This window comes from Austrofundulus limnaeus, unplaced genomic scaffold, assembly GCF_001266775.1.
Source record: "Austrofundulus limnaeus strain Quisiro unplaced genomic scaffold, Austrofundulus_limnaeus-1.0 Scaffold781, whole genome shotgun sequence".
NCBI lineage: Eukaryota > Metazoa > Chordata > Actinopteri > Cyprinodontiformes > Rivulidae > Austrofundulus > Austrofundulus limnaeus.
This window is the reverse complement of record NW_013953183.1, coordinates 109870-122979: the sequence shown is the minus strand read 5'-3', so window position 1 is coordinate 122979 and position 13110 is coordinate 109870. Positions and strand designations below refer to the sequence as shown.

At 41.3% G+C, this 13110-nt stretch overlaps 1 protein-coding gene across 1 annotated transcript in view; it reads left to right on the top strand.

Moving 5' to 3' along the window:
* Positions 1-13110, top strand: part of LOC106532504 (BCL-6 corepressor) — a gene marked incomplete in the record, with an annotated part of 129446 nt that overhangs the window by 36502 nt on the left and 79834 nt on the right. Inside the window, 1 exon segment of the mRNA XM_014028568.1 lies at positions 1281-4679. Within this exon segment, the coding sequence (XP_013884022.1) occupies positions 1281-4679 (3399 nt within the window).

Below are 13110 nucleotides of genomic sequence, written 5' to 3'. Positions count from 1 at the left end.
CTCTCAGACTGAAGAAGTCTCTTGGAAGAGAGACGAAACGTTTCATTAAAGAAGAACCCGTCCAGAGGACCTATACAAATTTTTTTCCTTTAGCTTCCTTGAACTAATTCTTACGGCTCTTTTTTATAAAACAAAAATAGGATTTGTAATTATTTTGCATGCTTTTCCCCAAACATCAATGCAGTCGATTAAGTGTCGAACAATTATTGCATTATACAAGATACTTTGTTCAATACTGCAATGGATTTGGCTATTTTTGTTCTTAAATGATTTATGTGAGATTTCTATATCAGCTTTTCATCAGTGATGACATCCAAAAACTTTACCTCACTGACTCTACAGATCTCAACACCATCGACTCTAAACGGAACATCAATATTTCTCTTTCTATTACAGAATGTCATGTAATTAGTCTTATCTAAATTTAACAATAATTTGAGTTTAAACCAAGTTTGTATTTTAACAATTTCTGTCTGCATCATCTCCAACATCTGTTCTATATTATTACCAAAACAAAAGATTGTAGCGTCATCTGCAAATAAAACACGTTTAAACAACCCTGACACAATAACACAAAACATTTATGCATAAAATAAATAACTTTTGTCCAAGTACAGAACCCTGAAGCACTCCACATGTGATAGTACCCAATTCAGATCTTATATTATTTATGTTTGTACAAATTGTTTCCTATCCTTTAAATAGCTAGATACCCACTGCAGTGCTGGTCCTCTAATGCCATGATTGTTCAATATTTCAAGAAGAATACTGTGGTCAGTGGTGTCAAAAGCTTTCTTCAAGTCAACATAAATACTAGCACATTACTKTTTTTGGTCAACAGCAATTGTTGTTTATATAAATAGTAAGTAATAATAAGTCATCTTCACTTCTTTAGTTTGGTAACCTTAATGAATTGTACTACATTACAGCACCAACCACTTATTCCTGCTTCGAATTTTTACCACAGCTGAAGTGAACTTTCATAATTTCCTCCACCAATTAAACCATTGTTTGTTAAGATAATTTTTAAAAATAAGTGAAATTAATCAGAATTATTATGGCTTTAGGGTCATCGGACATAAAACCCTTTTCCACCAAATTGGGTCCCATTCTGCAATGAATTRTCTTGGCCAACATTTTTTTAGAGTTTGTTAGAGTTTTTATTTGGACCTTTTTACTAGGTTTAAGCCAAAGAGAATAACTGAGAATTTATCTGGTTGATAAACAATCCTTTATTGGTTGTAAGACTGCAAAAMTTATTTTGACTTTTCATGTTCCAGGTGGATGCCAGCCCAACTCACAGAATGAATCCACTAGCAGCTTTCAGCATCGATCAAAACTCTTTGGTAGGAGAAAATCTCCGCTTCCCTGGGGGTATCTTCTACCCCGGCATCCATCCTCTGTCTGCACAAAAACCCCAAGAACCTGACACTGCAGTCCGACTTGGTTATGACCTCCTGTACAAACCCGATGGATCCCTTCTGGAAGGCCAGAAAACTGTAAATGGTTGTGTTGAACTTTTTAAAAATCTACCTCCAGGCATGCAGAAACCTCTGCTTATTCCTGCTGCTGATGGTAATGGTCTAGGATTGAACAGTCACATTGTATCAGTTGACAAACAGTCAGAACTGGGCTTGAATGGCACTAGTAATTTTGTAAGAGTGCCCTGGATCAGTCCTTATGGAGATGCTACAATGTACCCCTTCCTGGACATGGCATACAAGGCCTCCTTCTTGTCACAGCCATCGTCCTTCATCCAGCAGCAGCAGTTGTTATATCAATCTTTGTGTGCCACTGGAAGTCCTGTAYCATGTAACGAAAGACTGTTTTATCTTCCTCCTTACGCTCCAGCCCATATTGCCTCCTCACTGGGTCCTCAGATCAGGATGTCCTCAGCCAATCCCACTCCTGCTGTCCTTTCACCCCTGCCCCACAGCCAGGACCAGGCTTTGCAAGGCYATGGACCGCAATTACATCAAGAAAATTCCACCTTCAGTTCCAATACTAAGATTCACCAAGAACCCCGGGCTGGAAACCATACTGAGCAACAACGTGTTGGCAGCAGTGGAGAAAAGACATGTCACCAAAGTTCTAGCAAGAATACTCTCAGCAGTGGTGCTCATGTCAACTCTGCTTCAACTTCCCAGCCTCCATGCTCAGTTCCCCCACTGCAGTCCCCCAGCAGTAACCCTGTAGACCTTCAGAAACCTCTTTACAAGAGTGTCACCTCATCTTCAGTCTCACCTTCAGTGTCTCATCCCTTCTACATGAACTCTCAGCACAGCTCTTCCATGCACTCAGGCAGCAACAAAACCAAAGATGCCAGTTCAGACAGTCGTAATGCAGAAGCTTCTTTAAATACTTCACCGGACAGAAACTTACCTCAGAAGGGGACCAAAAATGCAGCAGAGAAAACAGACTCTGCCAAAGAGTTTAATGAATTCCCATCCAAAGTTGAGGCACTGACCAAGTTGGGGTATTTACCACCATCTGATTACAAGCTGTTACTCAATCAAGACAAGCACCTCAAAGAGGGACGATCTGCACCCTTTAACGTATCAGCCAAGATTTCAAATAATGACACAATCTGCACTGCACCTTCTGTGGGGGTAGCTTTATGTCCAATTACATCAAATCATAACATTTTCTTGCAAACTGCAACTAGAAGTAAAGTAGACAGTAYTCATTGTCAGCAGAAGCCCCAAGGCTCAAATGGATCTGCAATAGGTCAGTCAACCAATATCTGCAGTCCTACCTCAAGTGGACAACTTTCAGCAAATCTACCAAAATCAAAAATTGAACAGCCCCAGATTTGTCCTGCTGAGTCTGGAAAATCAAGCAGCAAAGAGGAAGCTTCTTCTGGAAAACCGAGTAAAACTCCTTCTAAACCTGAAGCACCAGAGAACCGATCTTGTTCTCCAGAGTCTCAACAGTCTTGTATAGAAAACMCCTCCAGACAAATCTATGGAGGCTCTTACCTCCCTCCTGGTTTAGGTTACAGTAACCATTACATCCCTTACTCAGCTGCACAGAATATGTGTGTTCAGCAAATATCAATACCAAGTAAGGGTCCCATGTATCCACATTCACTGTTACTTGGCCATAGCAAATTTTACCCATCACACATCACAGCAAAACATGGCTTCTTGTATGGAGGACATCCATATCAAAGTTCTGACAAAATGACTGTAACGTCAGTGTCAGCTTTTCCTAGTCTTAAAAGCACACAACAAGAGAGCGGGTCTAAAAACCAGGAACCTTTCAGGAGCCAGGAAGAGGATGATGTTAACCACTCCGATGGCAGAGATAAACTCTTAAACCGAACATTAAATGTATCAGATAAAAACAGTCCTGTTGTTCGAGAAAATATAATCTGCATCGACCTAGTTCGTGATGAAGACGATGAAGATGAAGATATTTGCAATAATCTCTGTTCTCCTATAGAAGGTTTGCAAGGCATCAATGGAAGTAACCAAAACAAAGGCCTGTGGCCTCCAAAAACCCTTTGCCTGAGCCAAAGTGCAGAACAGACACTGAGTTCACAGACCCATGTTTCTCTTACAAAGGAAGAGGTCTCAGAGGACCCTCTGGGTCCATTCTCAAACATCCCAGAGGAGCAGACAATGCAATGTGCCCGAACTTCTCCATGGCAATTTACCAGAAACTATAGAATAAGAACCTCTGGTGACTTGACTTGTGGTGGAAATGGTGCTGTTGAAATTAAACAAGACACTTCAGCCACTGAACATGCCAAACCTCATCAAAGCCCTTCTAAAATGAGGAGCTCATTAGTGCTCACTGGCCTTGAAAGTAGTTCCAGTGACGTTAACAACAATATAGGAGTGAAGTATACAGTCTCAAGTCCGAAGAGTCCATCTTATGGGGCCAGTCCACCTTCAGAATATCCATTACGGAGCAGTAAGGCAGTAGCATGTACAGATTTCAGCCCTCAGGACTCACCCTGCGGGAGTTTTAATCCTAAAGTTCTAGTTGGAGGAGTTGTGAAGTCCATACCTCTTCCGTTATCTGCCAGCATCGACCCCAGAGACCCGACATGTAACAGTCCAAACAGAAGTGCTGATGGACCATGTTTCAGAAATCTTAATTTAAGGATGTCAACTAATGACCCAGGATTTTTCAGTTGTTCAACTTGTGGAAATGGTAATCTAGAGGGTTCAGGTTCCACTGCCAACAGTCTCCAAGTTACTGGTGAAAACTGTAAAGCTATGTGGAAAAATGCCAATCTGAGAGGTCCTGCATTTGGAAAAGGTAACCTTAGTAGTCCCACTAGGGAAAGTATCCTCTCAAAGACCCCCACATCATGTGCAAGTAGAAATCTGGAGGTCCCTTCATTTGAAAATGATTTTACTCCAGGTCCAGCCTGCCAGAAACTTTCACATACTAACGGAGGTTTTAACAGGGTCAATGCAAATATGACCCCAGAGATTAACAGTGGCAATCAAACCACCAAAGCCAACAACAGCTGTGGAAATGAAAAGACAGACTCCAACATCCAGAATGACCTAGATGAAGGACCTGGTTGTAGCAAGAACCAGCAGTCAGGCCTAAAGAAGGGCATCATCAACTTGTCTGGCTACGTGGGTGATCCATTCAAATATGTGACCAAAGAGATTGACACAGATGTTACTGAGCTGGGCAAAGACCAGAGAGCTGTACAGGTAAGACTTTTTATTGTTTTGTTTCTTCACTCATCAGTAAATCCTTAATGAGATGGAGAGATCAAATCTAATTTTCTCCATTGGAATTATTCCAAAGCTCTGGCTGTTTGGGTTCATTTTCTGATGTTGATTTTTTTACTCCCTGTTCATTACAATTATTTAACTCTAGAAGGATACACTTTACTGTGATTTTTTAACTCTATTGGACTTGTGGCAAGAGTAAGAAACATTAAGTTTTATGAGATCAAGGTACATATTAAATTAAAAGAAAACAGTTTAGGCAAATTGGTTTTGCTGTTGTTTGTGATTTTTAACCCCCAGATAAAATCTGTCCCATCTACCCAGCCAGCCAGCCATTTATCCTGTTGCAACAATCGCCGCTTCCCATCTGGAAGTAACAGAACTTTCATTGGCATACAGAGGTGGGGGTTTGATAAGGAGGGTGGGAGGTTCTATTTAATAACTGAAAGAATCAGATTCTGGGCTCATTGGCCTTTTTGCATTCTAAAGAAAAAGAGTGCAGGTGCTAGACTGACCTACCTACAGCCAAGACATGTCTCCCATTGAAAATGTAAAGTGCATTTTGAAGTGCAAAATATGACAATGGAGACCCTGGACACTTGAGCAACTGAAGTTGCACATCAGGCAAGACTAGCAAAGAATTCCACCTACAAAGTTTCCGCATTTTGTGTCCTCATTTCCCAAAAATTGGAGTGTTAAAAGGAAAGGTGATGTAACACGGTGGTAAACATTCTCCTGTCCAAGCTTTTGTGGAATGTGTTGCAGGCTTCAAATTCAAAATGATTGAATATTTGCAAAAACTTAAACAGTTTATCTCTTTGAACATTAAATGTATTGTCTATGTAGGGTATTCATTTATTCATTCATTTTTTTGTTTGTTTATGTTTTACACATATCCACAGATTTAAACCATTCACCTACAATGTCCTGTTGGGGCAAGTGGTGACTTCATGGAAGATTTGGGGCATAGGGAGTTTGAGAATTTAAAGGTCCAAACAGACAAATGCAGTGCGTCCTGAATGAGTGGGGTCTTAAAAAATTATGCCAACTTTTTTCTTTGGCTTGCATAGACCAAGTCCAGGCTGGAAAGTTGTGCTCCAACAATCCACTATGTGATCTTTATAAAGTGGGCGAAATTTTAATCTCCACAGATGTGGTTTTATGCGCTTTGTATCTAAATTTCTGCTCTCCCTCTGCTCTCCCCCGGTGACAGCTGTCGTGTACATTGCTCCCTGTCAGAACTCTGCGATGTGGACCTTGTGGCTCGTAGGGGTGTAAGAAAATATCGATACACTGAAATATCGCGATATTTCATTTCCCGATACTGTATCAATATTCTAAAGCCCTGTATCAATTTTTTTATTAAGGTTTAAAATGTCAACTTTCCTGCTAGCCATTCATTTTTATGTTGTAGTTCAGCCTCTGACCACTAGTCGGCAGCAGTGAGCCAGCCATTTGTATCCTCTACCTCTTGAGGTAGAGGCTATTGTTAAGTGCTGGGTGACCATATTGTAAATTAATATTAAAAACTAAAAGCTGCAAAAAATATATTTTCAAACTATTTATTGGCAAATTTAGTCTAATAATTGAAAACATGGATGAAATAAGAAATATGAAACAAATAAAATAAAATACATACAAAGCAGAACACAGCTAAATGTATCAAAAGTATGTCTGTAATATTAGAATTTTCTGAGAATGAATTTTGGTTTTTCCTTTTTTTCCCTGTAAGAGGTTTTTATTTAATAGAAATTTTGGACAAAAAAATCGCAATATATCGCAATATATCGCCTTGCTTATAGTATCGCAATTTATCGGGATATATCGTATCGTGACCCCTCTGTCATGATATGTATCGTATCGCCAAATTCTTGCCAATACACAGCCCTAGTGGCTCGGAGAGTGTGATTGGTTAGAACTTTGTGGATGTATTTGTTTATGAGGAGAAGCACAGCGGTCCAGCTCTTCATTGCTGCTGCTGCATTGCTCCGAGCAGCTCTTTCTTCTGCGTGTTATTTTGTTTAAAATGATTTTTTTTGTTTGAAGCGTGTTATTAAAAGAGCTAGAGGAGAAGCTGGTTTGGTCCTATTGAATGAAAGGATGTAGCTGATGTTCACATCTTTTTTCCATCACCACCGTTCACAAAAAAAAAAAAAAATTCCACTGCGAAAACACAACACAACACTGACTGTTGAGTGAAAATAAAAAAACAGTATCCAGCCATCATCATTATTGTTGTTTATAAACTTATATGAGCTGTGGGCAGAGGGAGGAATTACGATAATTTATGGTCCACTGTGTCTTCAGCCAGTTTATACTAAGTCATGAAAAATCGCTGTCACCGGCCCGCTGTCTCACGTCGTATTGAAGTATAATCCAAACTTATTAGGCTACGTTCACACTGCAAGTCTTGATGCTCATTTCTGATTTTTTTTTTAAATCCTATCTTTTTGTGTGAACGTTCACATTACATTTTAAATGTGACCTGCATCAGACCCCTGTGTGAACGTTCCACAGCGCTGACGTGACACGCATGCGCAGTAAAAGACGTGAATTCTCATTCAGCTGGCTTGTTTGTTTACAGAGCTAGCATGGATGCTACTTTTTGCACATCAAATCGGAAGTTGTTGTTTAATCAGAGCCGATTAAGTAATTATCTGACGTGCTTTTTTAGTTCAGTGTTTATATCTGAACCTGCGTCTGACCGGGATGCTCCAGTGAAGCTTTTTATTTTTTGAACGAAACAACGAGCTGGAAATAAAGTATCAACTGAGTAACTTTAGGATAGATAAGCTCYGCGACCGAGGCTGGACATCGTTATTATCATACTATCTACATGGAAAATCAAAAGTAAAAATATGAAGCAAGTGGACTGGTGTTTTGGAGCTGTAAACACATGGAGTTGCAGGTTAGTGTCTTATCGATGCTTCACCCCCACCTCACTGATGAAAAAGTCGGATGGAATGTGACATGAGCGTTCACACTGCAGTCGCTTTGAAAACATCAGATATGTATCTGATTTAAAACCACATACTGAAATGGCCTGGGTCGGATTTGAAAAAATCTGATTTGTCGCGTTCAGACTGCCATAAAAAAATCTGATATGGGTCAGATTGGGCAAAAAAAATTGGATTTGAGTCGCATTTGCCTGCAGTGTGAATGTAGCCTTAGGCAACAAGGGGCAAAGCTCCCTGCGTGCGATTTACCCACAGTTGTGCCCATAGAGTGAGGGACACTTTGTTGCACATACACTTGAGTAGAACCAAACAGACATAAAGTGGTTAGAGTGAGACTTGACAATGGAGAAGAGGCTTAAGTCTCTTCTGTTTTCAGCTGGAGAACCAGACTGTGTTAGAGAGCACTTTCTATACTCCTATTGATGAGGAGCTGTGAGGGGAGCTTGAACTTACTAACCTTATACAGAAAGAAAAGTCTCTGCTGCATTTGCCTCACCAGTTGGGTGGTCCATTTAAGATATCTGGTGATGGTGAGACCTAGGAATTTGATGTCACTGACCCTCTCCACCTCCTGTTCATTTATACACAGAGGTGGTGGGGATTGTTTTCATTGATTGCTAAGGCTTTGTTCACACTGCAGATCCTAATGCACAATTTTGATTTTCTGCTCAAATCGGATTTTTTTGTGTGATCTTTCATATTATATTTTAAATGAGACCTCAATTAGACTACAGCATGAACTCTTCACGACACTGATATAACCCGCMTGTGCAGAAGATGATGTGACGTCACATTCAGCTTGCTGTTTACAGAAGTAAATATGGATGCTACATGTTAGCATGTGTGGATCGATTCTGAAGTTGTTGTACAATCAAAGCTGATATAATAATAATCTGAAATGCTGTTTCATCTAGTTTTCACATTGAACCTGCCAATGACCAGCTACTCTGGCGCAGCATGTGTTTTTCAAACAGGAGTGATGTGGTGGTAATAAACCTATCGATCCAGTAACTTTAGCAGTTTCCCCTACCATTATACAAGGGGGGCGGGCCCCCCACCTACGAGACAGCCCGCACCTTCAAGAATTTCACAGCATGTAGTCCTTTTTATTTAAATAAAGCCAAATCAAGTCGAGAGCTATTTTTTGCATCCCTCCATATCCACCTCTCACCAAACTTGGGGGGGATGACGCGGCGCAAGGCTGACTGCTGTGTGAGGTCCTCACAAAGATAGAAAGACGTGTGTGTGATTAGACGCGTGATGAAAACTCTTTTTTTAATCACGTTGCACCGATGTGATAGCTTTGCAAGCTACTTTTTCTGTCTTTAAAAGAAAATGCAACAGGTGAAACCACAGCATGGTTACCTTATCAATAATTACTTTTATAGATTACAGCAAGAACCACCAACACAGACCCCGCGTGCGACCAGGTTCCCGCGAGCAGGGTTCGACAAATCCTATTGCCCGACTGCCCGGGGCAGGTAAAACCCATATTCGGGCAGGTAAACTATTTCTTTAGTTTTTTATAGGGCCATTTATTCAAAATATTCTGAAAATAAATGAAGAAATATAGCTTTTTAAAACACGTACACAGAGAAAAAAATCCTCAAATTTCCCCCTCCCGCTGTAGAAAGGTTACATCGTGCTGTCGTGTCACGGGATCATTTCCTTCACCCTCCCGATGCATGTCGCGCAGAGCTTTTCACACCCAAGTTGTCGGAGAAAAAACTTCTCTTTTTATGTATTGTTGCCCACAGAGATGATAAAAAGATGGGGACGTTCGATCAGTCATAAATCATCTTGTTACGGTCGGTCTCTGCTGAGCGCAGCAGCAGCGGGCAGAAGCTCACTTTATGGCAGGCCGATGTCGCATTTATTTGGAATTTATTTTGTCCCACAGGACAAAACCTACTGCAGAGTTTACTCAATAGCCTATATGCCACGGACATCCGGCCCAGCACTTTATGCCACTCCCAGCACTTCCGGTTCACGGTCAACACAGTGTTAGCTAAAGAATTTTTCACCCGACAACGACGCTTAATGATCTCCACAGTACAGAATTAGCATATTACATGTACCAACATTAACACAGGAGACGTACAGGTCCAGCCAAGTGGAAAAAAATCACTCCAAGTGGATTAAAGCCATAAAAACAAAGGAAAGACGTTCGTGTTTATGGTTCCATAATTTAGCCTTTTTCACTATTCCTTGGCTGCTTGTTCCGTGAATTTTTCACGTAGAGCTGTGACACTTATATTGTTGGAAAGAACAGAGTCTAGGCTTTAAATCGATGGGCTACTTGTATGGTTTGGATCATTTTCCCTGACATTAGTGAACTGAAAACGTAATGATTATCAGGCGGAGGTTCTGCTGCTCTCGGTGCTCGGGGGGAGGGTGGCGAACTCGTCACTCGGCTTTAGTCTACGCTGTAATATACACTCTAACAAGGTTTTACTTTTGCATAAAACTCATGACAAAGTCGCATAAAAACATTTCATATAACACAAACGCGCACATGCACACACCTACCNTCCTATTGCCCGACTGCCCGGGGCAGGTAAAACCCATATTCGGGCAGGTAAACTATTTCTTTAGTTTTTTATAGGGCCATTTATTCGAAATATTCTGAAAATAAATGAATATAGCATTTTAAAACACGTATAGAGAAAAAATCCTCAAATTTCCCCCTCCCGCTGTAGAAAAGTTACATCGTGCTGTCCTGTCGCGGGATCATTTCCTTCACCCTCCTGATGCATGTCGCGCAGAGCTTTTCACACCCAAGTTGTCGGAGAAAAAACTTCTCTTTTTATATATTGTTGCCCACAGAGATGATAAAAAGATGGGGATGTTCGATCAGTCATAAATCATCTTGTTACGGTCGGTCTCTGCTGAGCGCAGCAGCAGCGGGCAGAAGCTCACTTTATGGCAGGCCGATATCGCATTTATTTGGAATTTATTTTGTCCCACAGGACAAAACCTACTGCAGAGATTACTCAATAGCCTATATGCCATGGACATCCGGCCCAGCACTGGATGCCACTCCCAGCACTTCCGGTTCACGGTCAACACAGTGTTAGCTAAAGAATTTTTCACCCGACAACGACTCTTAATGATCTCCACAGTACAGAATTAGCATATTACATGTACCAACATTAACACAGGAGACGTACAGGTCTAGCCAAGTGGAAAAAAAATCACTCCAAAGTGGATTAAAGCCATAAAAACAAAGGAAAGACGTTCGTGTTTATGGTTCCAAAATTTAGCCCTTTTCACTATTCTTTGGCTGCTTGTTCCGTGAATTTTTCACGTAGAGCTGTSACACTTATATTGTTGGAAAGAACAGAGTCTAGGCTTTAAATAGATGGGCTACTTGTTTGGTTTGGATCGTTTTCCCCGACGTTAGTGAACTGAAAACGTAATGATTATCAGGCGGAGGTTCTGCTGCTCTCGGTGCTCGGGGGGAGGGTGGCGCGCTCGTCACTCGGCTTTAGTCTACGCTGTAATAAACACTCTAACAAGGTTTTACTTTTGCATAAAACTCATGACAAAGTCGCATAAAAACATTTCATATAACACAAACGCGCACATGCACACACCTACCTTTGTACCGGCTGCTGTGTTAGCTTCCTGCTAGCTGTCGTGTGGAGGAGGTCTTTCCTCTCCCGGTCTTGGCAGTAAAAGGGGATAAATGTACATTTCCCTTTTGKAACCBCCGTCTTCTCATTTCTGATGCTGACTCTTGAATATCCTCAGGTTAGAAATGCCTATTACAAACGCAAGCGTGAGCTTTTAAAGATAAGTTTTCCCTGTAATGCTATGATCCACAGCTGTCACCTCCTCATCAAAAGGAAAATGGATAAAAACTAACTACTTGATCGTACTGCTGGTTAGTGGACACAACGGCACACAACAGAACTCACGTTTTATACCAGTAGATCACAGATGCTTTAACTTTTGTGACTTTTTCACGGACTAGTACTTGGAGCTAACGGTAAAAACATAGGCAGTAAGCAGGGGGTAGAAGGGAGGAGCGTGGCAAGAATTTTACTGGAAATGCGTCATTAATAACCGTGGCATACAGGCTATTGGGACAGTCCTCCGCACGGGGCAGTGATGTATGCGGCCGACAAATGCGCACTCATGAGGACCCAGCCTGTGAGTTGAGACACAGCCATGGAGCAGCGGGTGGCCATTTTTGAGGAGCAAATGAGGGGTTAAGGGCTTTGCTCAAGGGTCCAGAGTAGGGCTGGTCGGTCTGTGGAGTTGAACTTAGTGACCTTCCCATTACAGACAGGCTCGCCTTCTCTAACCTCTGCACCACCACTTAAACTTGTATAACGGTCAGAAATAAACCTAGTTTCAGTTTCTGTTTTAGATGTTGGTTTACTGTCACCAAGTGTGATGTTTTTCTGTGATCTGCTGGAAGCTGCTCTTGTGGCTCCTGAAGGACGGCGGTGCTCTCATTACCTGGCTCATCCTTCACCTCCGGGTGCTGCCGGCTGCGGTGGCAGCGATGGTGGCAGAGGGAGCGGTGGATGCATCTGTGGGTCGTTTCACAGGCCATTAACTTTTAAAATGGGTTTGTGGTCAGGGCAGAGTGAGGCATGCGACGAACAGCAGCCGATCAGAGCGGAGAGGTGGGGGAGGAGCTACGGATGTCACCATGGTTACAACCATTTGACCCAAACTGTCAGGTTAAAAAAAACTCATCTGATTAGATTTGGAAATTATATAAAAAGTTATTTAGAGGTTTTAGTTTATGTTTTGGTTGTAATTGTTTTAAACCTTGGCCTGGTGAGAAGTCAGATCTTTTTGGAGAAGAAAAACAAATCTTTGGTTGTTTCCTGGAGTTGATCCCAGCAGCACCTGCTCTTCAATATGTTTGTATCAGCTTCATGTTTGTCCGTCTGAAACTCTCTAAAGCCACAACAAGGGGAGTTCTACTGAGTTTAGGTTGTTTTTAAGCTTCCTGCTGCAGAAAAAATGTCCCAAGTCTCATCTCTGACTCACATCTGCTGATCTGACCTTCAGCCAGATGAGATCTTCTGTAGGAAGCAGATGTCCCTGGAGAGATGCTTAAATGTCTCATATCTTTGAAGGAGAAAATGCTTCCAGGAGTACCAAAGAAGAAATACTTAACAATATTTTTTTTCTGCAAACAAACTTGTTTTTTGTGTTAAAATGTCCATGCCTCAGATTTCCCCCAAACCAGTAAACAACTTTTGGAATAAATTAAGTCTCTCGAGACAAAACCAAGAAGACCACTAAATTTAACAAAACATGAAATTCACAGAAGAAGATATCTGATACAAAAACATTAGATTTATATTAAACCATCCATCCATCCATCCATCCATCCACCCATCCATCCATCCATCCATCCATCATCTGTTCATCATCTATTTGTTTTTCTTTCTTTCTTTCTTTCTTTCTTTCTTTCTTTCTTTCTTTCT